Genomic DNA, 23,905 nt, shown 5'->3' on the forward strand with positions numbered 1-23,905 from the left:
AGCAAGTTAGTCAGCAAAGCAGAAGCATCTTGCACTTATTCAAGGAACTGATCCATCACAGTTTTTCCACTAACGCTTTTAACACTTTTTTCTTTATTTGTTCAAGTATAATTAAGCTATCTTTCATTCAAGATACTTTGCTGCTTCACTTGAACACTACTTGAAAACATTAAACCACTATTATGCCCAGCTCAAAGACCATTCCAGAGAATGTGGAATAATTCAATAGCACAGAATTGCCTGAATCTTACACAAATATTTATGCATCCAACAACAACAAATATATTAGAACAAAATTAAAAAAATACACCCTGCAATACCACCATATTACATGATTTAAGGCTGCACAAATAATCAGCAATATAAATCACATGAAGCCTCGGGATACTGCAGCCTACACTGTGGAAAACTGCCTATGACAGAGATTGCCTATATCAAGAAATTAATAAAATGGAGTACCTGCTATCTTCAACTCTTTACAACTACTGGGCAACATTCAGAAACCAAGTAATACTATTCCAAGGACAGAAAAAAAAAAAACAAGGTAAAATTAAGTTTTCTGGACCCAGCTACCAGAATACTCTTGTTTTTAGCTACAGTGAGTGGTCACAACTAAATTTCTAAAAAATTCAGAATGGATCGCCAAGGTTTTTACTTCATCTTGGTCTGAATACTTCCAGTATTCAGTCTCAGTCCCATGAATACCAAGAGATAACTGTTAACAAACTTACAAGCTTGTATTTTACACCATTAGTATTTAATCATGAAATGTATGCAAAAAAAATTAATAATACTGAAGAAAAATGCACCATACCTTAGAAAGTGACAAGAAGCCTTCACTGGAGAGTACCTCCTGAGCATTTCTATCCATGAACATACAGCACATACAAGTCAATTTGGGAAGGGAATAAAGACTGGCAACATCAAATGTCATACAAACATTCTGAATATTAAGTATGGTGCAAAGATACTCAGATGTGGAATCCTCCAGTTCTGGAAATCCATACTTATGTGCCAGGCTTAGGAAGTCTAGGAGGACCTCCTCCTTCTCATCTCGTAGTGTGGCACGACCAGTGTAAATATATTTCATCAGCATGGTAAAAGCTTCTGCAGTTGTGTCCTGAAGAGGAATTTCTGCTTCAGGCTGAGATTCTCTCATTCCACCATACAGCAATGCTCTACAAAGAAGATAAAATTTAAGAAATTTACAACCTAGAAATATCTGTTTTATTAACAAAAACAAACAAATAAACAAAAAACATACAAAAGATAAACAAAATGTCAAGTAACAACACAGGGGATGCAAAGGGGATGCATTTCCCTACAGCTACAAAAGAAAAAACCCTATATGTCATTTAAAGTACAGCTGACCACAGAAAACAGTGCATAGGGGAGAATAATATTCTAATGCATCATGCTTTTATTCTATGGAACAATTGCTCCATCTCTACTTTGAGCAATAGTTGCAAAGCAGAAACTCAGTTGGATTTTCTGTTGCTACTGATTTTTTTTGTTTGTTTTTGTTTTTAAATAGTGTTAAAAGTGAGGAAGAAAGAAAAAAGAAAAAATGGCAAAAAACATGTGAAACAACTAGTTCATCACCATAACAGCAGTGGTGGATTAAAGAAAGGAATAAAAGATCAAGAATCCTGGGATTTGCTAAACCCAACATGAGACAAGCCTAAAGATGTTCTGAATCTTTAGAAGGAAAAAGAGAACTAAATACACCCATAATCTGTTGGATTTTGTTTTGTTTTTAAAGTGTGGTATAGAGTTTGAACACAATTTGCTCTCATGCTGCAGTTTTGTTAGAGGGGTATGTTAGTAACTAAATTACAACCTAAATTCATAATCTTTTTCCAGAAAAGTGATTCCATTTAGAGTGAAAAGCCCCAGATCTTCAGAATGAGATGCATTAGTATTATCCCTAGTTTTAAAATATTCTAATATGAGTCAAACAGATCTTTTCAAATACTTGACTTCAACACATCAAAAGTAAACTTCTGATTAATACAGTCCACGGAAGCACACTATCCATGCTCTGAGAAATCAAAAAATTTTACAGCAGAATTTTTCTGTTCCAAAGTTATTTTTCTCCTGAATTTATGAAAATAACTTCAAAAGTCCAATTTAATGAAGGTCAAAAGAATAACATCATGACATGGTATTTATCTTCTTATATCTGGACACAATGACTTGATGTGCTGGGAAACATTCGCACAGAAAAGGTCACACTCAATGGACAGATGATTACACGCTGAAAAGTTCATAGAGAAACAATGTTTATCTTATCTGCATGAAAATTTGCAGTGAGCCCCACAAAAGCTGTGCTTCACCTGAAATAATGGCACCTCGCAGCCAGGATCACTCTGTGTGCTGGAAAACGTTTCTTTTCCACAATGAAGGTAACATCACTATATTCTTCCCCATTCATCAGAGCGCCGATGTGCTCTGACAGAATGTGAACGTGGTCAATCTCACCAACAGCTGTGTAAGGACGAAGCGGATGGCTGTTACTCATCTTGGAGGGATGATGATATTGATAGCCTACAGAGAGAAAGAAAATAACTGCTATAAAGGGCATATTTAGAAATAGCAATGATGAAAAATGCAGTTATGAAAAAAGAAGGGAATAGTGAAAGCTCTCTCTCTGATTCTCTCATATATTACGAGGAAAACAAAACAAAGAGGTTTTCTATTAAAGGTAATTTATAACAGGACTCAGGGCAGCTCCCATCAAGAACTCTAGTCAAAAATATTTCAGAGAATTCCATCATCTCGTTCCTCCATCAATCCATTTACTTAAAAAAAACTTAAAACAAAATGAACAAAAATTAAACAATTTTAATTACAATCACCATTATAAATAATATTATTTGTCTGAATTAAAACGCAAATAATTACAGAGAAAAAAGTCAGCTGGCCAACTTAATTAATCTCAACTCTGAAGCCTCTACTAAAAACAGCAATGAGTAAAACCAACAGTGTTTGTAATCCATCCTTGAATGATTCCAATCAGCTTTCTAGAACTGGAAGAACATAACTGCTCAAAGTTATGCCTGATGTTTTAACAGACTGTCTCAGTGTCAAGAGCATCCAGAGGACTATTTCAGTCTTCAATCAGGTTTTCTTGTCAACTTTCAGTTTACTTTTCAACAAAAAAGGTCAGCTCCCTCACATAATAATCACCTGTATTTTCAGTATCACCTCCTGAGCTACAATGGGCACATTCTTAGTGCTAATGTGAGATGGTGTGTACAGAAAAATGAAGCCATATACTGCATACAGCTCACACATTAATCTTCTATGTGAAATACTCATGACATGAATATATTTCAAAATGTGGCTAAAAATGCAAACAAAAAATGCATGTCTGTTTCCAGGCATTTTTACAGAACAAAGAAAGGAAAACACATGGATAGGGGTAAAGAATTGTATGTGCTTCAAAACACCTGGAAACTCTTAATACAAAATGAAGATATCACAGAAACACCATTTCAAAGAACTTCAAACTAGAAAAAGTGATACTGGCAGCAAATCAGACTGGAGGAGAAGATAGCATAGTAAATGGTAAATTGATCTATGAAAATCACAATATGAGTGGGAGCAGAACCCAGCTTTCCTCAGGCTGTCTCTGCCATCTGAATTAGAAGCTGTATGCCCACAGAGGCATTAATGTGGAACAAGCACTACTGGCCAAGGAACTTGAGGCAGTCTAGCTGTAACACAGAACACTGTATGAAGTTATTCTCCTACACTGACATAAGAATAAATTATTTTTTATGTTTGTTTTCTTTTCCATAACTGAATGTTTCCTCCATCTGCATTGGTTTATTTACATTTATGTAAAGCAACAGTGCACCAAGCAGATCTATGCAACAGATCCAATTCTAGTAATGTTTGCTTTGTAACAAGCAAGATTAACTTAATTCACATCAATCAAGATGCAACAAGCAACGGTATTTATCACAGCATAATTACTTGAGAATGCATAGACAACAGTGAAATGGAAATGTTCTCAAAATGTAAAACCCTTTATTACATTAAAGGAGCAAACAAAAGGCTGAGTTTGTTACTCAGCTGCAAATCAAAAACATCCATATTCCTTCATACTTTCCATATCTTTTAAGTCTGTAAATACTGTCGTTGATCTTCATTGTTATGCACAATAGCCAGGCAACCCAATTACATACAATTACATGCGTATTATCAAACAAAATTTACTCTCTCTCTCGCACTAGTTCCACTTATCATTAATTAGAGAATTTCTTTTAAGATGCTACAAGCATGTATTAGGATAGGCACATTTTGGTTTTAAAATCTATTTTACTTCCATTTTCTCTACATTTTACTTTTTTGTTCATCCAGGTTTGGGTTTTTTTCCTGTAAAATTGGGAATAGATACTGCTTGAAGAAAACTGGGAGACAATAAAAGTGCTAAAATAAGGAAAAGCCATTGGCTTCATGCTCATTTTGTTTGCTGCTGCTGTAGGTTTTGTCATATGCCTACAGGGCAAAGGGTCCAAGAGAAAATTGTTCCCATTTCACATAAATGAATAAAGAAAGAAATATGTACCCTGCTAAGGGTACATAAACCTACCTCTAAACAAGCACAAAGTCTGAGCTGGGGGCACTTGCTAATAAGCTGATAATGACAGTCTGATATCAACATCCTGGACTTAGGCAGGTGATGATGAAAGTAGAAATTTCCAAGCCCTTTTGTGTCAGATGCAAACTAAGTTTGTTTCATAGATGTTCAACGCTCCCCATGCTGCTGGCATGATGCATTATTCTAGATTACTAGTTTCAAACTGCTCACCGAAACTGGGGGATACAAAGAATAGCTGCAAGCCCTGGCTGAACAGCCTTTCAAATGCTCAGTGATGCAGAGGGTTGAAAACTTACAAGTCTATGAGAGCTATGCACATACTTTATATTCTTTCCGTGGGTAACACTTGTTGTATACTGAAGAACTCAAATTTATTTACCCATCCACTACACATTTCTAATGCAAGTTTCATCAGTTTTTCACACAAAGCAGCACTGTATGAGAGCCATCTTGTCTTTGAAATGTAGAACCAAGAGACCTCAGATCCTCCCAGACTGGATTATTTTGAGGTGTTCATAGAGCCAGCCCTTGAAGAGACCTGCACATTTCTTGTTTGAGGAAGTGGATAGTAATATACTGGTTTAGTTGTGGCGAGTTGCACAGTTTACCTGTGTAGCTGAACTTTACAACCAGCATTCTTGGTTGTAACTCAAAGTTTTAATACAGTTAAAAAAAGACAGAAGCTGCCTGGAGCTCAGCAAAATCCTTTATGATGAACTCTCCAGCATCTTCTGTAATCACTGACATTCCATTCAGATTCAAGCCTTTGTTCTTCCATGTGATCAGAGAAGAACATTTAACAAATTGCAGATAAAAGGCCAAGCCATTTATAAACTTCTTACTAGCACCATAACCTAATTTCCAGGAGCTATTAACAGCTAATCAGGTGCTTCAGAAGTCAGCTGCTGCAGCTTTGTTCATGACACAGATATAGGTTAAGTACAACAATCTTCTCAGTAAGTTTGAGGAGCTATTAACATTGAAATGATTTTAAACTGCACCTATGATGTCAGAAAAGTTTACAAATCTCTTCTCTTCAGAATTGTAACAGAAGACCCACATCCTGGTGGCCATCTTACTACTAAAGATGCAAAAAATGTGGCCTACTATTTATAGTATAACATAACATGCAATATTATACACCATGTCAAGGTTAGAAAAAACACACCCAGTCAGTTTCCAGCTTGCTATATTTCCTTTCTGATAAATAATCTGTAACACGTCATAGAATGCAATACTGTGATCTACAACATACAGCAACAAAAACCACAATGACTTCTTGACTAAACTGCAACAAAGACCAACACGATGTCACCTCCCCTGCCCCATTTGAGCTATCATTAAAAACAGCCTTCTGAAAAACAGAGCTGTTTCACTGAAAAAGGGGAAGAAATGCTTTTATACTATGCAGAAAAAAGGATATAAGAAATTGTCCATGAATATGTTCAAATTTCTTTTTCTTTATATTTCACAAAAAAAAAAAAAGCCAAACACCAAAACTTCTGGAAGTTTAAAAACAATTATATGGAAAAAAAATTAGCAAGTAAACAGACAAATGACAGAATTAAAAACTTTGTGAAATAAGTCCAGATTATAAATATGGAGTTAAAATTTCACATCCCTGAAACAACTGCATTCCCATCTGGTTATATCACAGTAATACAGCCCTTGTTAGAATTACACAGAGAATTTTCTTAAATGGTATTTATATAAAAATATTATTATTCTCGTAAGTCCTGGTACAATAAAATAACATCTCTGGATTTGATAAATATTTCAATGTGTACAGAAAAAAAAACGTAAGCACTTTGATTCTGTCAGAACCACAAAGCTCCTTTGGACTTCTGCGTAACAGTAACAATATTCACAGGCAGAGTAAAAACTGTGACAAGGAGAAAAAGCAACCAAAAATAACACCCATATTCCAAAAGAGAAATTGTTCACATTGCAGTACGTTCAGGTTGCAAAGAATTTCAGTTTACATATGTAAAGCTTTCATAAGCACCTGGAGTAAAACAAATAATTCTATGGCTTGATGCAAGCCCACAAAACTATGAAAGTCTGTCCACTGTTTCTTTTAGGTTCACAGGAGAAAGGACTTATGTTTTGTTTATGTATTGACAGATGTGATATTTAGAATTTAGTTGCAAATATCATTAATTTACTCTGTAACATCAATGTCAGGAAAAATGTAATTCAGCACTGAAGCACAAGTCAAGTAATACTTCTGAGGAGAAAAAGTATCCTCCTATCATTAATTCTCATCCTTTTACTTTGATATAGTATTTCCAGCCTTTGTTCTGTACAGTTCTGAGGTTTTCCATAATATTACTCAGAGAATCAAGCTACCCTACATTACAAGGCACCAGAAAACAAGTGTTAAAAGGGCCTTTAGAAAGAAAATGGAAAAAGATGCTGTATTTATCTTAATGTCCTCCTACCTTGACAAACACACAAAATCCAAACAAAAACAGATTCAAACACCAGGAAGAAAAAGTTTTAATCAAGATAATCCTTAAGCAGAAAGCGTCCTGCATTTTGGAACACCATTGATTAAACATGTCCTCAACTTTTCCCATTTCATTAACATACCATTATGGTATTTAGAGAAATTATGTCTCATACATAAGTCACAACGCTACAGAACAAAAAAAGTTACCCACAACACTACAACATTTTAAAACACACTGACTTACATATGAACAACTCACAGTGACACCTCATTCAAAAGCTAACTAAACAAGTATAATACTCCTGGTATTATTGGAATTAATCTGTATGAGATCTCCACAATGCACATAATAGTTCAAAAAAAAGTAAATTCTAACTTTAATTAAAATCTTGGTATCACATTAACTAACATATTAATAACTACCTGTGCGTGTCCAAGGAACTAACTGGCCCTACTTATCCAATACCTGATTATAACATAATCCACACAGTATGAATTCAGAGATTCAGAATGTGAAAAGCCAAATAAATGGAATTCCCAGAACTTTTAAGTAATCTCCAACCCTTCTTTGGGGAAATAATTAAAAGAAAACTGGATGTTAATTCTATTTACCACGCCTTTCAATGACAGCATCAGTACCAAAAACATTTTTACTTCAAACACATGGACAGTTACACACTACTACACCTTCCAGTTCCCAAGCATAGTTGTGCTACTGTTTTGCATTTTGTTTAGAGAGATATTTCTCTGATAGGACAGCAGGAATAAATTCAGCTACATACCAAGAACAGTACAGCAGGATTTATTAAAAATCACGTGAAATCAATATTAGTGCACTTAATGTGATATGATTAAAATAGCATATAACTAAATTCTTAAGTTTCTCAGGAAAATATCACAGAATCACAGAATTGTAGGGGTTGCAAGGCACCTCCAGAGATCATCGAGTCCAACCCCCCTGCCAAAGCAGGTAATATATTGGTGTACTTACCAGTAAAGCTCTCTGAAGGTCTACAATGGACGTAGCCTGTGGGCAGGTGACCAACTTCCTGAAAATTAGGGTTTTTTGCCATTCTGAACAACTGACAGGTGGAACAGCAAACTCATAGAAACACTAGTCAGCAACATCCAGCTGCATAGTAGCAACTGTACCATATTCCTGAAAGAATGCATGAAACATATCATTAAGAATAGGTGGCATATAGCAATAAACGTTAAGAATCCTTCAGTGTTCTATGAGAAATCTTTAAGTACCATTATACCATAACCATTAGAAGTCTCTTTAGAAAAAAAAAATAAAAATTGACAATACATTTTTTTAACCAGAAAAGCAATAATATATCATAATTCATTTTCTCATTTGAAGGCACAGAAAGTGATCACATTGTTTCTCCATATGAGTCTCTTAATTAAACCACGTCTATGCAAAGCCTGTCATATAAACATTATTCCCCAAACATCCAAATCCCTGTAACTGGTCTTGTCTAGCCCCAAGTGGTGGGTGAGTAGCGCTGGGTTTTGTTTGATTGTGGGGTTTCAGGTCTTGGGGTTAAGATAGGGATGTCATCCAGAGGAACCTGGACAGACTTACAAAGTGGGCCCACAAGAACTTGATGAGATGTTGCACTTGGATTAGGGCAATCCCACATTTGTCTAAAGACTGGGAGAAGAATTCCTTCGGAGCAGCTCTGCTGAGAAGGACTTGAGGGTCCTAATGGACAAAAAGCTGGACAAGAGCCAGCAGTGTGTTCCTACAGCCTGGAAGGCCAGCCGTATCCACAAGCTGCTTTAAAAAAGGGGAGGCCAGCAGGGAGAAGGAGGTAAATGCCCCTCTCTGCTCTTGTGGCCCTCGCTGTCCTTGTGAGGCCCCATCTGGGATACTGCATCCAGGCCTGGGGCTCTCAGCACAAGGAAAGATGCGGAGCTGTTGGAGAGTCCAGAGGAGAGCCACAGAGATGATCAAAGGACTGAAGCATTTCTCCTATGAAGAAAGGCTGAAGAAGTTGAGCTTGTTTAGCCTGGAGAATTCAGGGCTCTGGGAAAACCTCACTGCAGTCTTCCAGTACTTGAAGGAAGCTTATAAACAAGAATGAGACCAACATTTTAGGTATAGAGAGAATGCTCACCTTAAATCTTAAAATGCAAACAAAAAATTCAGTGACAGCAGCACAGGGTTTTTGGGACAGGTCTATGCGCTGTGCTTTACAAACAGTGCAAGCAAGGGGCACTTCTGGGAAGGTATGATTACTGCTGCACTGAGAAAAATTTAACAGTCCAGCTTTTTAATTATTTGATAACACAATGATTTAAGTCAATAGCTATTTGAGTGAATCATAGCAGGGCATAATCTGCAGTAGTACTTGTACTATGAACCCAGTAGAGCTGACAAAACACTACGTGCTATTATCATCAGGCAAACACGTTGAGCTAACTTCAGAGGAAAGCTACAGCACAGCACGGACAAGCACTGCGGGCAGGCAATGCGGAACGCAGGAGTGCCACACGCTGAGCATCTGCCAAGGTCACACCCGGAGCAACTCGGGGCAAAGCGAGCCCGGAGCCGCGGTTCCTCACTGAGGGCTCTCAGCCGGCAGTCACCCCGTGCCCGCGCAAACGCCGCTCAGCGGACAGCTCCCAGCGAACTCAGCACTTCCGCGCGGAACCCCCGCGCCAGCCGCTCCCTCAGCGCACCCGGGTGCCGCAGAGCGCTGCGCTGCCGCCGGGCCCGGGCAGCCGACGCCGGCGGGTACGACCCGGCATGGCCGCTGAGGGGCCGAAGCCCGCCGCAGGGAAAGCCCCAGGAGCCGCCCGGCCACCACGGGCACCGCTCAGGCGGGAAGCACGCCACAACTCTCCCAAACACCCGACCGCAACCATCCGATCCGCTCACCGGCCTCCACGACGACCGGACCTCCAACCTTCTCAACCCGGCGCCGCCGAAACGTCAGGCGCCGCGATGACGCCATCAGCAACAGCCGCCGTCCTCCTGCGTGCTGACGTAGCGCAGCGGGCCGGGTCTATGGACGGCGGCGGGACTACAGCGCGCCTCGGGAATGGGGTATTCGTTCCGACAAAGCTCCTAAAATAGGAACTGCTATTCACATTCCCCTCTTTCTCTTCTGCCGTAATTCTGAATACACGCTGCCTTTCCTCAGCTTGTGTCTGCCAGGCTCCTGCAAATCGGCTTGTATGTCCTCACATCGCGGTGAGGCAGTGGCACAAGCTGCACAGGGAGGTGGTGCAGTCACCGTCCCTGGAGGTGTTCGAGAGCCGTGTGGCTGTGGCACTGACGGACATGGTCAGTGGGCACGGGCTGGTGGTTGGACCAGATGGCCTGAGAGGTTTTTTCCAACCTTAATGGTTCTGTGATTCTACGTTCTGCTTCTTGAAATTAGCAGAACTTCTGTTTAAGAGGAGAATGCAAATTTGTCTCTACTCCCATCTGGAAAAGCACTACTGCCATTCAACTCAGTGCTTTATTTAGCAGGGAAGAAAAAAAAAAATAAAAATAATAATAAAAAAAGCATTACCTTGGAAGATGCAAAATTAGGATTGGCTATAATCAACACAAACTGTAAATTTCACAAAATCTCCCATATTAACACTAAACAGGGAACATTCAGTTGGGGCTAGTGCTTCTTGTGTAGCTGTCCACTGAACTACACACCCTCAGACATACAAACATGCAGTTTACAAACTATTCCTCTTAATTACTGGATTCCATATAATTGTGTCAATAGCGTTTCCAGTCACACCTGTGCTTTGAAGTGTCATGAAACACATGAGTAGAATACTGTATGTAGATAAAATACAAACTGCTCAACTCTACAAGGGTAAACGATGGCAGGACAAGGAGAAATAGTGTTGAGGGAGGGAAGACTTAGATTGGATATCAGGGGGAAGTTCTTTACCAAAAGATTGGTGAGGTGCAGGAACAGGCTGCCCACAGAGGTTGTGGAAGCCCTGTCCTGGAGGACAGGGAGGTGTTCCAGGCCAGGTTGGATGGGGCCCTGGGCAGCCCGGTATAGTATTAGATATGGAGGCTGGCAGCTTTTCATGCAGGACGGTTGGTGCTTGATGATCCTTGAGGTCCCTTGCAACCCAACCCCTTCTATGAAACTACTTTATTAATTTACATGCTTGTAAAACGTTGAGATTTTCCTTACCAATAAATTTATTATAAAGCTTTAGACGTTGCATCTATATTTATCAAATAGTTTCAGACAAATTCACTCAGACTAGCATTAGTCTAAGTAACCTCTACTCACAATCTACTGCAAGATTCTGCAGTCAGCATTTGCGCTTCAGCTGAGTTCTACTTCACCTTAAGTTCCTTATTTCAGAACAAGAGCATTAGAAGGGATAAAGTTTATTAATGAAAAAATATATAAGCTGCAAACAAGAGCTCTATCTCATCCCATTTCTACAGCTCTCCTTCTTGGCTCAACTCACATGCAAGGAGCTCCTAACTTTGAAAGATATCACACTAAAGCTATACAACAATAGTCTTCAATTTAGAATTTTCTTAATTGCTGCTGTAAGATAGTATGAAATATTGTGTATGTCTTTTTCAAAGTAAGGTGAGGTTTCCTTGGCTGAGTCACCCTGAGCCAAGCTGAATGTCCACTAAAGGGATCGGTCTTATTTACTTGTTCAAGAAACTGAGAAGCCTTGAAATCCTTAATTCTGCTTAACAAACTTGGGATAAAGCTGACCCAGCATTTAAGAACACCACCATCAATTTTTTGAGTAATAAGTAGACTGCCTAGGATTGGGCACAACATCAGAAGTGCCACATCTAGAGGAAGTTGGCTGAGATTGTGTAGTGACAGCTGTTAAGACTGCTCAGTTTCTCAGATCTTGCTATGAAAAGTTGTAACTACATCCTCCCTATCATCTCCCTAGCATATAAGGGAATCATCAACTACACAGAGACAAGATAGAGGACAGGCTAAGTATTCTAGAAATACAGCAAGGCACACAGAATGCAAACGTGAGCTAGCTGCAGAAAACAGTAAGGTGTTACAAACTGAAAGTCAAGACTGTATATGCATTACACCTGTAAGGTGTACCTACAGGACAGTACATGCTTAAGTAGAGACCACCCAGAAAATATTACTCAAAATTTAATTTGAAGTATCTAGTTGCTTTTATGATGAGTTGCTTCATAAATCAAAAACAGATGATCTTCTGAGTTACTGTTTCTACCTTCCAATAAATCCATGGTTGTTTGTACATCTGTAGGGGGCTTTAATCGGGTAACTGTTTTCATTTTCACATTCTGTATTTCCACACCTGTACAAACTCAGTGGAAGCATGTAGCATATTTTACTTATTTCCAAATGGAAACAATATCTTGCTTCAACTTTAATGATTCTTCACATGGAGCTTTGTAAGATTACTGAATTTAAAAGGTCTGTTGTTAAGCTGAGGTGTACAGAATTAAGGATTTTTCAGACAAGGAGACAGGACAATAATATTTAATATTATACTTAATATTTGTCATTATTATCTACATTAGCACAGTAGAAAATGAATTCAATAATTTCCACACTTCTCTTTTAACTGCATAGCTAGGGAGGTATTGAACAAATTAATGAAAACTCTGCAAATTATTATTAAGCATCCTGCTCATCAAGTTATCTTCACTACTGGATTCCCAATAAATATTTTATCCTGCATGACCAGGTTACTTCCCAAGGAAAAAAAATAACCCACGAACCAAACCAAACAGTGTTTTGTTTACCTAGGATTCAAGAATTAGCAAAGATACATGTCATACTGCTTTAGAAATGACTTTTCATCAGTGCTTTATTTCAAAGTGAATTGCAATGCCATTTCACTATCCAATAGTCACATAACTGAACTCAATAGGAGTTACGTGCTAGAAGGAAAAATCACAATAAACAGTGCAGAGAAAAATTTGCTTTGGTTTTGTTAACCAAAACTTGGCAACTCTTCATACAAATATACAAGTTTAATTTCAGTAACCATCACTGACTTTGAAGGGGCAGATCAAAATGCCTACTAGTAGGAAGCTATTTTAGATGCTCTTTTTCCTTACATTCCTAAAACAGAATTGTACGGAGCCTGTAAGTGGAATACAGCCCAGACTTGCATCAAAACACAGATTATGAACAAGCTCTGTGTTGGAAGAGACAAGAAGGGCCACTGTCAGAATCTATGAGACCTATTACGTTGTCTGGCAATCAGCAGCCAAAAGTTTAAATACTGAATTCTTCCTGCTGGACTAATTTACTGCCTCTCCAAAGTTTCTTGTTCCGGGCAAAGCTTTTTAAGTCTGGTCAATAAGGGATTTTGCTTGGCATAATGTAAGTAAGACTTTCACAAATATGCTGCTACTCAGGTAAGAAATCTGATATTTTATTTTCTAATAAACAGGGAAGTGCACAAAGCCTTCAGGATATCCTTTGACTTAATGAAAAAAATATACATTATATATGCTCCTCGGTGAAGCTCATCAGCAATAATGCGGGATCTTTTTTTATTAGTTTAAATCTAGGTAGTGTGAGATGATGTAAACTTCTAGTCATGCATCTTAGAGAGTTTAGTGAAATATTGGTGCAGTCTGTTTAAGAGCAGAGTACATATTCGTGCTCTTTAAAAGATGGGTGAGGATTCCAAACTGGAAGCAAATAGCAGTGGCATCACAGGAGAACAGTTGGGAAGCCTCAGTTTAATTTTAGAAGAAAATCTGAACATAATTGATTCCTCTCCATTAAGCAAGAATTTCACAAATACTGTTATAGATTTTCTCCAGGGAACTAGAAGTTTGTATCTTTTATACAGTGTATTCACTTAGATCTAAGTGAGAGTCACCATATGGTTAGGATTCAAAATTTCAATCCAGTAGCCATCGGGATCCTGAACAAATGCAAGTCCTTTCATTTTACCTATTAGGAAAAAAATAGAAGGAACGATGAACACAAGGATAAAGGTAGGGCAGATGAATAAATCTTAACATCAAATGCAGTTACTTTCAATTTTTTTTTTTTCCTTTTGTATGAGTATTAATTCAGCTTTAGACAGCTGCTTCTGAAAACATCCAAATTAGTGTTTGATCACAACTAGGCCTTTGTGTGTGTGCGTGCTGGATTGTTAATCTGATACTTAATAAAGCTGCAATGTAAAGTCATTATGAAATCTTACCTTCTGTTGATTTTTTTTTTAACCCCTGCAAGTGTTCAGCCCGTAATTTTGGAAACGTATTTTTGTGTTCCAGGATGTTTTGGCATGTTTTGCTAAGCTGTTCTGCCTTTTAAAGTTCTTTGTTCCTCAGCCCTGTTCATTTTTGCCTACACAGTAAAGTTCTGTGCTCTACTAGTTTTTATTTGGTTGTTTCCCACTCCCAATCTGGATTACAGTACACATTTGCATTACTATTTGAGATAGAAGTGCAGTGCAGGAATGTTTTAAACAGTTCAAAAAATATTCTTCACGGAAATAGGGTCCCCTAAAGTATTCAACAGTGAATCACAACAGCACAGCTTAACATTTTATCTTAAAGAGTTAGCCAATCAGTTTCCATTTTGCTTACCCTATGACCCTGTCTACTGTAAAAAAAAAAAACAAAAAAAAAAAGTTAATTATTATTACATTCTAGTTACAAAAACTTCTGAGAGAACAGCAGCTGTGATTCACTAATGCAGGGGAAAAAAAAATACCACGAACTTTCTCATCCAGCCCCACAAACAATGGATATTAAATCCAAAACCTCATCATCTTTGACATTTGCTGCACAAGTTTAAATTCCTAACATTGAAAACTGCTTCTGCTTTTTTTTCCCCCTTCTATAAACAGGACAATTCTACACTGTCAGTTTTGTGCATTTTGTAAGAGGGAGCACAGTTAGTAGGTTCTAGCACATCCTAAGGAGTGACAGCTATAGAAATGTATCACTGAGCTGTCCAGTACAAAAATCTACCAGGCACAATATATTAAAAGCAAACAACTGGAAAAGGCAAAAAAAAAAAAAAAAAAAAACGACTTGCATTACTGGCCAAGACTTACCATCATCTGGTTTCTTCACAAATTTCACTCCTAGTTCTTCGAACCTCTTACAAGCTTTATTGACATCAGGGACAGCAATTCCAATGTGCCCTGGGAAACAGAGTAAAAACAGTACAATACACTAAGTATTTCTATGCATTTGAGAAAAAAAGTTTGCTCAGCATTTCATCTTCTGCAATAAGTTCACATGCTTACACAAGAGATATAACAAACTCAAGAAAATCATTTCTTACAGAAAGAAGCGCATTCCAGATTTTAACAATACTCTCCTTGACAAAATTGGCTTTTTAATAATGATTTTACAATCAGAACTTTTCAGTTACAATAGCTCATGTTATTTGGATAAGATTATTTCTTCCTACTGCTGTTAAGTTATTCAAACTGTTTTATCTATATTCCCTTTCCAGAGACACATCTACATAACATGATTTTGTTGCATTTGCTTAGTTCAACAGCACAAGGCATTTATTATTAATGCTGTATTTGTAGATACTAACAGCAGCACCACGCTGAACTTACAAGTAACTTCAATTTAATATGTCAAGTGGCTATATTCAGTACCAGACTTATTTCACATACAAGTGACCTTTCAAGCACTCAAAATATCAAGTTGAGCCACTTGAATGCTATCCTTGATGCTACAGATAAATCCTCCTTCCAGCTCAAAACTGGTAACCGGTGCATTATAAAATACAAATCCAAATTCAAAAATCAATCTGAACATCATTACAATCAATATGCAAGAGCAATTATTGAACTTCACTGAGTGGTTAGGATTAAAATGCGTTAAATTAAATTAAAAAATTAGCTTTATAACAAGTGTAATTGTGGTTCTTCACTCTGAAACATTTTTTTATTTACCCATTTTCATGATGCATACCATGCATACATGCTGGAAGAAGTAAAATAAAGATTCTGGTAGTACTTACACTTCAAAGTAGCTTACTAGAAAAGTCTTTTCGTCTATACAAGTTTTAAAAGTTTACAAATCCCCCATGAAATAAAACCTTAACCTCTGCATTGATTTCATACAGATGTCTTATAAAGAGAAAACTGAAACTCCATTTTTCCCTAATACATCTAACTGTAATACATGTAACTGTAATCAAAGCACAGTAAAACAACGCATAAGAACAACATGCACTAAACAAAAAACCTACCAAATCCTCGGGGATCTGAATTGCCATTATGATAGGACTGCTTTTCATCATTCTCAGAGCCCCAGTTGCTGTAAGAAATAATTATTACACACTGAAGAAAAGCATCAAAATTAATTCCTTAGTGTTTAGCTTCCTTAGAAAGGCAATTTGTTTCTTTTCAAAACCATAGAACTTCAGTTGTTGGCTACCTTCATTAAACTATCAAAACTTTCCTTTAACACAGGTCCTGGAAATAGTCTTCAAAGTAGACATAAGAGCTAATTCAGTCTAATTCCTACCCTTCTCTAGTACTCATGTTCCACATTTGAATGAGTCTGAGAAATGCTCCTATCTCATCCAGATTGCAAGGATGGCTGTGGTGCATGAGTGAATTTACATATTAATCTAGATGCAGAACAGTGAAGTAGCTAAGCACAGTGGCAGGGTATTTGTAAGAATATCTCTATCTCCACACTTAATTATAATCATTAGTATTAACAAGATTGTCCAATTCATATGAAGTGTTTTGACCTCTTTTGATAAGCCATCAAAAGCAATACTTAACCCACTACTTTAGAGGCAACTTCAGAGGATACAAAAGAAGTTCTAACTGCATCACTTTTGCCTCAATCCCATTGTTTTCCTACCCAGATGAGCAAACACTATTTGGTACTTATATACTACTATTCACCTTGTAGTAGCTCTAGAAAGAGTAAACTTGCCAAGTATCTAAGATCTCAGCCTATTTTAAGACTTATTATATAACAGTAAAGATGCTTCCACAGAAATTACCGCATCTCTTTTCAATTCAATGAGACGTAAACTCATCCACTTCTCTTAGATGTGGTTGTCATCTCCTACTGTATTAATACTTACTGTGTCAGTTCAAGTGTAGCTTTTCTGGAGAAGGTCCAAGGTGTTCTCTCAGCTTTATCTTTTGGGATATCGTTTTTATTTTCATAACCCAGGAAAAACAGTGAGAACTTCATGGGAGGAAAGTCAAATTTCTGAAGCAGTCTACATGGCAAAAATTATTTTGAAACAGTAACTAAAAAAAATAACCACACAGCCTGAAAATACAAGTTGTTTCCCCTGTGGAACAATTACAGCTGTGATTTTTATCTTTCTGACTGCAATCCACATCTTAAAATACTACATTTTGAATTCTCAAACAGAAACATTCCAGCACACGTTATAAGCCTCTAAAAGCTAGAAGAATCAGATGCTTATAGGCAATCAATAAATGAACAGCAAAACCAGAATAAAGGCTCCAGTCTGAAGCTGCCATTTTTTACTTGTACAGATTTTCTCAGGAAGGACAAACAGATAATTTATGTTCCAGGTTTACAGAAACGATTCCTATTTAAAAGCATCACAAAAGTTACCAGTTGAGAGTAGAATCAGTGAGGTAAAAGCTGTACAAGTTGTACGCTGATAATCAATGACCTACTTAAAAGAGGAGAAAAAAAATTCTAGACAAAGCCACTTTTCATTCATTTGCAATTTAGGCATTCAATAGGCTGTGAAGTTCTCACAGATTGGCAGGCTATCCAACTTGGCATTAGCAGATAGGTATAACTACATCAACAGAACAAAAATACTTTTCATAAGAATGAAGAAACACCCAAAGTTACTGTGGCATACAGCTTCCACTCACGTCATTCCAAGAACTCTCGTATAGAAATCCAGTGACTTCTTAGGATCCTTTACTCTTAACATTGTCTGCTGAAATATAAAATCCTGGAAGAGCGAAAAAAAGAAGAAAAAAAAAAAAAGCATTATTATACATCAAACGGAATTTAACTGTGCATCAACAAAGATATCAGTTAATAATGAAAATCAAAACCAGCAAGTCTAGAGGTAACAAATACGGTACTACATACAACGTAAATAACATTTTATTTTAGAATATTCCAAGTTGGAAGAGACCCACAAGGATCACCAAATCCAACTGCAGCAGTACCTAAAAATCAGACCACGTGGCTGAGAGCACCGTCCAAATGCCCCTTGAACACCAGCAGCTTGGTGCCATAACCACTGTGTTGGGTACCTGTACCCCATCGCAGCTGCAGGATCCACTACCACCCGAACCGGCCTCCCCCATGCCGCCCCACCGGTCACCGCACGTCCGCACGCCAAAGGGGCGGGGATGCTGGCAGTACCACCACGGCCTCCGCCACCCGCAGCCTAATGGCACCCTGCTCGCCCCCGCCAAGCCCACCTTCGTGCTGGGATCCGGCTCCGAGCAGGCGCCATAGGCAGCCTCATCGCTCAAGCCGCTCGGTTCCGCCATGTTGGGCGCAGAGGAGATGGGAGGAGAGAGCAGTACAAAGGTGGTGCTCCGCCCCACAGTTGCTCGGGTGCGCGCAACGTGGCCTGCGCATCTGAGCAGCCTGTAGGCGCTCAAATGAAACGCTGCTTTGTTTAGCGCTTCTTTCCAGCTGACAGCACTTTCGGCTTTTTCATAGCCAGGTGTTTTACCTTCACTCCATAAGTATAAAAACACACCTAACGGGTGGTTTATTCCTTTGGGGAATTAGAGATGTTAGTTTCCATCTGTCTTGAGTACTCAGCAAAATATTATTGCTATCATTATTATTATTATCATTAATAATAATAATAAAACTTTTGTTAAGAAAAGCGGGACGGGACGTGGCAGACAGCTGCCCCTCCGCTTTACACCTTCTTCGTCCGAGCAGAGCCGAGCCCCGCGCGAGCAGAGCCGTAGTTGTTACTGGCGCCCCGTAACGGCCAACAGCGCAGCAGCGCGCTGTATCGCCCCGTCCCGGAGGCAGACCGGCTGGTCACGGCCGGCCGGTCGGGGCAGGCACTGGAGCTACTGAGTAACACCGAGGCTTATTTTTCTCGTGTTTCTCTCCCCCTGGTCCTCGTGTGACGTTGCTGCTGCACTAAAAGGGTAAGGAGCAAAGCTGAGAGAGTCATAGACTTGTCAACGGACTGGGGGTGCTGGTGACTGAGGTAACAGTCGTTAGGAGTGATGCAGAATAAACCTCGAATTTGAGTTACGAGAGGAAAGTTGAATGATTTTGTTATTTTGTGCCGTGTTTGAAGTGTATGTCCAAGGGCGTGATGGAAATCAGGGTAGGCAGCCAGCTGGAGCTCATGCTCTGACCTGATGAGCATGATCTTCTACCACGCATCCTTACCAGTATAGAATGTATGGTTGGTTATACCTGGTTGGCTGCCTTAAGGCCTCATGAGAACTTCTGTGTAATCTATGATATTTGTTTTAATCTTTATGGTAGTAGTACTCTGAGTTACAATGGCATTTTCAACATTTTTATCTGTTATTCTGTATATTTATATAGGTTATGCACCTATTCTAATATCCTTGTGTAACTGAACAAGCTATTTTAAAGAATAAAATTAAACACAAAGACTTCAGGTATAGGTGTAATGATGGTGATAGTGCCTTAAAGATAGTTGTTCAGTCTGTGTGTAGAATGCGAATACTGAATGATGCATTTAATTTTCGGTATATTCAAGAGTGTTAAGATCTACTGAGTGGGATTGATGGCAGCTAGCAAATGCTAGTGGATAAATATGCCTCCCCGTATGAAGAAAGGGAGAGGATATTTACGTAATTCTTTGTAACCCTGAATTACAGGCTTGGGATTCACAAACTAAACCTTTCTTGGGCTTTTCAGATAGTGAAATAGACAGGGGAAGAAAACAGCAGAATTTCTTTTCCATAGCAGCTGATTGCTTAGCAGTCAGTCATGAATATACCTTGCTTTGTCCATTTTAGAAATTCTCACCTGGGAACAATTATTCTGCTAGTATTCTAGCCAGCTTAGGTTACTCACAGAATTAAGAGGAAAGTCTGTCTTTTTTATACTGTGGTGAAGAAGTCTTGATGTGCTCAACGCTCTAGGAACTTTTAATATATTGTATAAGACTTCATAAGTCACTACATGCAAAGAGCTCAGTCTGTATGAATTTTAGGGTGCAGCCTTGTCTGATATTTCTTACCCTTTCAACAGCATGCTTTTAATGATGAAGATCTGATTTTTGTATTAATTTAAATCAAAATGAAACTTATTAAGTAAGACATAGAAATACTGTAGAAATTAAACACTTCCACTGAAGAAATACTACCCAACACCCTCCATCCTACATTTTATCTGAACTTGTGTGTGTTTAGGGTATCATGTATGGTGGGGCATTCTGTATATAGTTCATGATTTATATACACACTCTATTTTTTCCTTTTTTGACTTTTTTTCCTTTTTTGAAATCTTCCTTCTGAAGATTTCAGAATGGAGAATGTGCAAGAAGATAATAATGAAAATTCCAACACTGGAGAAGATTCTGGGTCCGGTCAAGTGGCAGCGGATAATACTGGGCAAAATCTCACTACAGGGGATTCTGTGTCTGGCCCTGTTGCACCAGGGGATGCCGAAGACAAATCTGTTCACCATGCTCAACAAGTAGTAAACTCTTCTCCTTCCCAGGAATCCTTTAGTCCTGTAACCCGAAGGCTGTCTAGGCTTTACCGGAGCTCTGCTGGAGTTCTGTCCATGCAAGAAATTTTAAAAGAAAAACAGGTTTAGTATTCAATGTTAGGTCTTGACATAGATTTCTGGTTCTTTCTCAGATAATTAAATTCATTTTAAATGAACTGTTTCTCTTTTCCTTTTATGTTTCCATTTCTTTCATTTCCTTTTTTTTTTTTTTTTTTTTTTTTTTTTACTTTTTCATTTCCTTTCTTCCTCTCTTTCTTTTTAATTAATTTCTAATTAATTAATTAATTTCTAATTTCTTATTTCAGATAGAAAGTGTATCTGTTTGTAATGGTTTCAATATTTTAAGATTTTATCTTAAAGTTGTAGTAGAAGGTGGCCAAAGATATTAATTGAATAATTTACACTGAAGCAAAGCTGTACCCAGCTTGATTCCTGAAAATATTTATTGTCTGTGGATGTTTTAGCTTGATATTATTTCTGATATAGGCTGGCTTAGCAATAGATTATATATAAATATAAATTATATAGATTATAGAAATTAATATAAATATATTAATTTTAGGAACATTAATTAATTTAATAATTCAAAATATTTTTGTGAAAAAAAAAAACTAGTTAATATGGCACACAAATTGCCCAGGGAGGTTATGGAGTCTCCTTCTCTGGAGATGTTCAAGACCTGCCTGGATGCCTACCTGTGCGACATGGTGTAGGGAACCTGCTTTGGCAGGGGGGTTGGACTCAATGATCTCTGGAGGTCCCTTCCAACCCCTACAATTCTGTGAAATATGTTAAGATCTACTGTAGTATATTTAACATTTGATTCCCCTTGCCATATCCTCTGTTTGCATCATGTTTTTTAATAATTCATAGTAATTTGCTCTTTGGTGAAAGTACACATACTTTTAAAGAATAAAACAGTTATGGATCTATAATACAAGACATTCAACCTTAGTTGTAAGTGAAGTAGCAGGATACAGTTATGATCAATTTGTGTATTTTCTGTTTGAAAGATGTTTAATGTTGTAGGCTCGATACAGAGAAGCAAGAGAAAACCGAAGATCAAAAATTGATGCTTCATATAAATACATATTTGAAGTTCTCAGCATCAGGCTAGGTTTAGACTTAACAACTGTGGAAGAATTGATTTTGGATGTCCCTTCGGTGAGTATGTTCTGTGACTCTGTTGAATTTCAATTATTAGTCAAAATATGTAGCAGGTTACCCACTGTTAATCATCATTTAGATCACTTCTACCAAAAGATGTGATAAATAAGGCATGCAGTTCATCCGGAATGATACCTGACTAAATAATTCAGCTTAGTTTCCTGGAAGATTTTCAAGTTCCCCTTAGTTTTGATAGCAACTTTTTCTTATTTCTTACTTCAGGTGGAGCTTAATTATTGCTATTATTTTGACCTAGTGGATTCTTGCCATATTCACCAAGTTTCATTCTTTTCAGCCTAGAATTATAATATTCTAAAAATAATTGTTTTTGTTTGTAAGGCAAGTCCTGATTGAAATGTCAAAGATAGTGCAAAAATAAGCGAAACTTCACAGAAATGTTTGAAAGAAAAAAAAAAAGTTCTTCTAGGAAAAAGGGAGAAGATGATCCGTTTCACCAATGTTGTTACATTTGGAAAGGCCTGCTATATAATTTCCAGTTTTGAGCTCCTCAGTTATTTATAAATGCGTGAAGGTTTTCCACAGTGCTTGAACAAACACGAGCATTCGGCTTAACTGTTCTTTTAGTGTCGAAACTGAGCATCTATGTTTGTGTAATACAGCCCTTGTCATCTCTGACTGCGTGATGTTTTTGTTGGTTAGAGATTAGACTTAGCCTTCAAAATTTAACCAGCTGTTATCAACTTTGATTAGATACGTCAACTTCAGTTCTCTGATACAAGCTGAATAAATACATTCAAAATTATTGTTCATTGTTTCTTTATTGATGTTTACACTTCATAAAATAGGTATAATCTTTTTTATTGTTATGCTTACATAATATCGAGGTGCTTTAAGCTTTGTCAGTTAGCTGATGTTTTGTTGCTTTGCTGTTGATAAGTGGAATATAGTTTTAGACCATCCTGACTTCATGTCAAATTGCTGTTCTGCACTGTTTGATTAACTCAGACACATAAGAATCTTTGGGATGGTGTGTGTTGCTTTCTTGTTTGTTTGTTTTCTTCTTATTTATCACCATTTCAAAACTTTTATGGTTAGAAATTGTCCATTTTTAGTTCATACACAGTTTAAGGCTCTGGGGCATTGCCGACATTGTCTTTTAACAATTCTCAGTTAGGAAATTCCCATATACATGTAATGTCTCTGACATTTATAAGTTTTATACTTACAACAGTAGCCTATATGCTGTATTCACATAGCAAGTGTTTGTACCACACGTGCTTGAAACACTCTGCATTTGCAGAAGCTGTAGGCACAGGGTTAGCTCGCATCTTACCTTATTTATAAAATCATTCAAGACCATGATATATAATTTCTCCTTTTTCTTTTTCCAAATCTTGTTTTGTCACTGACCTTCCAGCACTTTATCCATTTATTTTATATGTACTATATAGTACTAATTGAGGGGGGATTTTAATTTTTTTTTTTTTTTAAATTTTTTTTGCAGTTATAGCACTCATCCCTTATTACCTATAAAAAAAATAGAAGTGCAGTGTGCATTTCTAGATCTGGCTTGCTTATACTTCTTTTATTTTTGCACAGCTTTGTCTTCTCAAAGGAGCAGGTTCAAATTACATCCACCTGGCGGACAATCATTTCCCCACCTCTCTTCTAATTCAAATTATATTTATGCTTATTTTCTGGGGAAAAAAACCCACAAAGTTGCTTATATGAGAGATAACATATCTAGAGTTTTATGCTTTGTGTTTGAATAGGTGATGCTTCTCCAGACATGTTTGCTAGCTAAATTTCTGACTCTGTTTTTAACGGGAAGGAGTTCATTACTTAAGTAGAGAGCCGTTTAGTCAAATAATTTGAACGCTCTTACTGTGTCGATCATTCTTACAGGTAACTATGAAAGAACTACTGTGAAAGAAGGTAGATTTTGAACAGATCAGTACATAGAAGGCTTATGCTGTACTCTGAAACCTTCTGATCTCCTCTAGGCCTTCTTTCAGTGCTTTACAGAGCTTTTCAGCTATGTTCATTTCTTTTTCTAACT

The 23,905-nt window shown here is 37.7% G+C and overlaps 2 protein-coding genes and 1 long non-coding RNA gene across 3 annotated transcripts in view; all 3 read right to left on the reverse strand.

Annotated features, from left to right (window-relative positions):
• The window catches only part of BTBD9 (BTB domain containing 9), a 110,122-nt gene extending 100,049 nt beyond the window's left edge, over nt 1-10,073 (reverse strand). Inside the window, exons 1-4 of the mRNA XM_052693216.1 lie at nt 9,952-10,073; nt 8,053-8,220; nt 2,337-2,547; nt 815-1,178 (exon numbers count right to left, since the gene is read on the reverse strand). Coding sequence (XP_052549176.1) covers nt 815-1,178; nt 2,337-2,547; nt 8,053-8,134 — 657 coding nt within the window. The 5' untranslated portion in view covers nt 8,135-8,220; nt 9,952-10,073. The remainder of the gene's footprint in view (nt 1-814; nt 1,179-2,336; nt 2,548-8,052; nt 8,221-9,951) is intronic.
• The window catches only part of LOC128086990 (uncharacterized), a 435,001-nt gene that overhangs the window by 175,317 nt on the left and 235,779 nt on the right, over nt 1-23,905 (reverse strand). The window lies entirely within an intron of this gene.
• GLO1 (glyoxalase I) lies at nt 12,855-18,594 on the reverse strand. The gene is made up of 6 exons (XM_052695093.1): nt 18,453-18,594; nt 17,889-17,971; nt 17,108-17,248; nt 16,253-16,320; nt 15,093-15,182; nt 12,855-13,975 (listed from the first exon to the last, which is right to left on the reverse strand). The coding sequence occupies exons 1-6, from the start codon at nt 18,522-18,524 to the stop codon at nt 13,887-13,889; spliced, it is 543 nt and encodes a 180-aa protein (XP_052551053.1). The 5' UTR covers nt 18,525-18,594; the 3' UTR covers nt 12,855-13,886.

This window comes from Tympanuchus pallidicinctus, unplaced genomic scaffold (assembly GCF_026119805.1).
Source record: "Tympanuchus pallidicinctus isolate F22 unplaced genomic scaffold, pur_lepc_1.0 scaffold1, whole genome shotgun sequence".
NCBI lineage: Eukaryota > Metazoa > Chordata > Aves > Galliformes > Phasianidae > Tympanuchus > Tympanuchus pallidicinctus.

Excerpts from the sequence above, each read along its gene's own strand:
- GLO1 (XM_052695093.1), bottom strand. The coding sequence starts at position 18,524 with ATGGCGGAACCGAGCGGCTTGAGCGATGAGGCTGCCTATGGCGCCTGC. Across the intron at positions 17,972-18,452 it reads AGCCGGATCCCAGCACGAAG|GATTTTATATTTCAGCAGAC; the intron begins GTGGGCTTGGCG and ends TCGCTCTTCCAG. Across the intron at positions 16,321-17,107 it reads GCTACACTTGAACTGACACA|CAACTGGGGCTCTGAGAATG; the intron begins GTAAGTATTAAT and ends TATTTCTTACAG.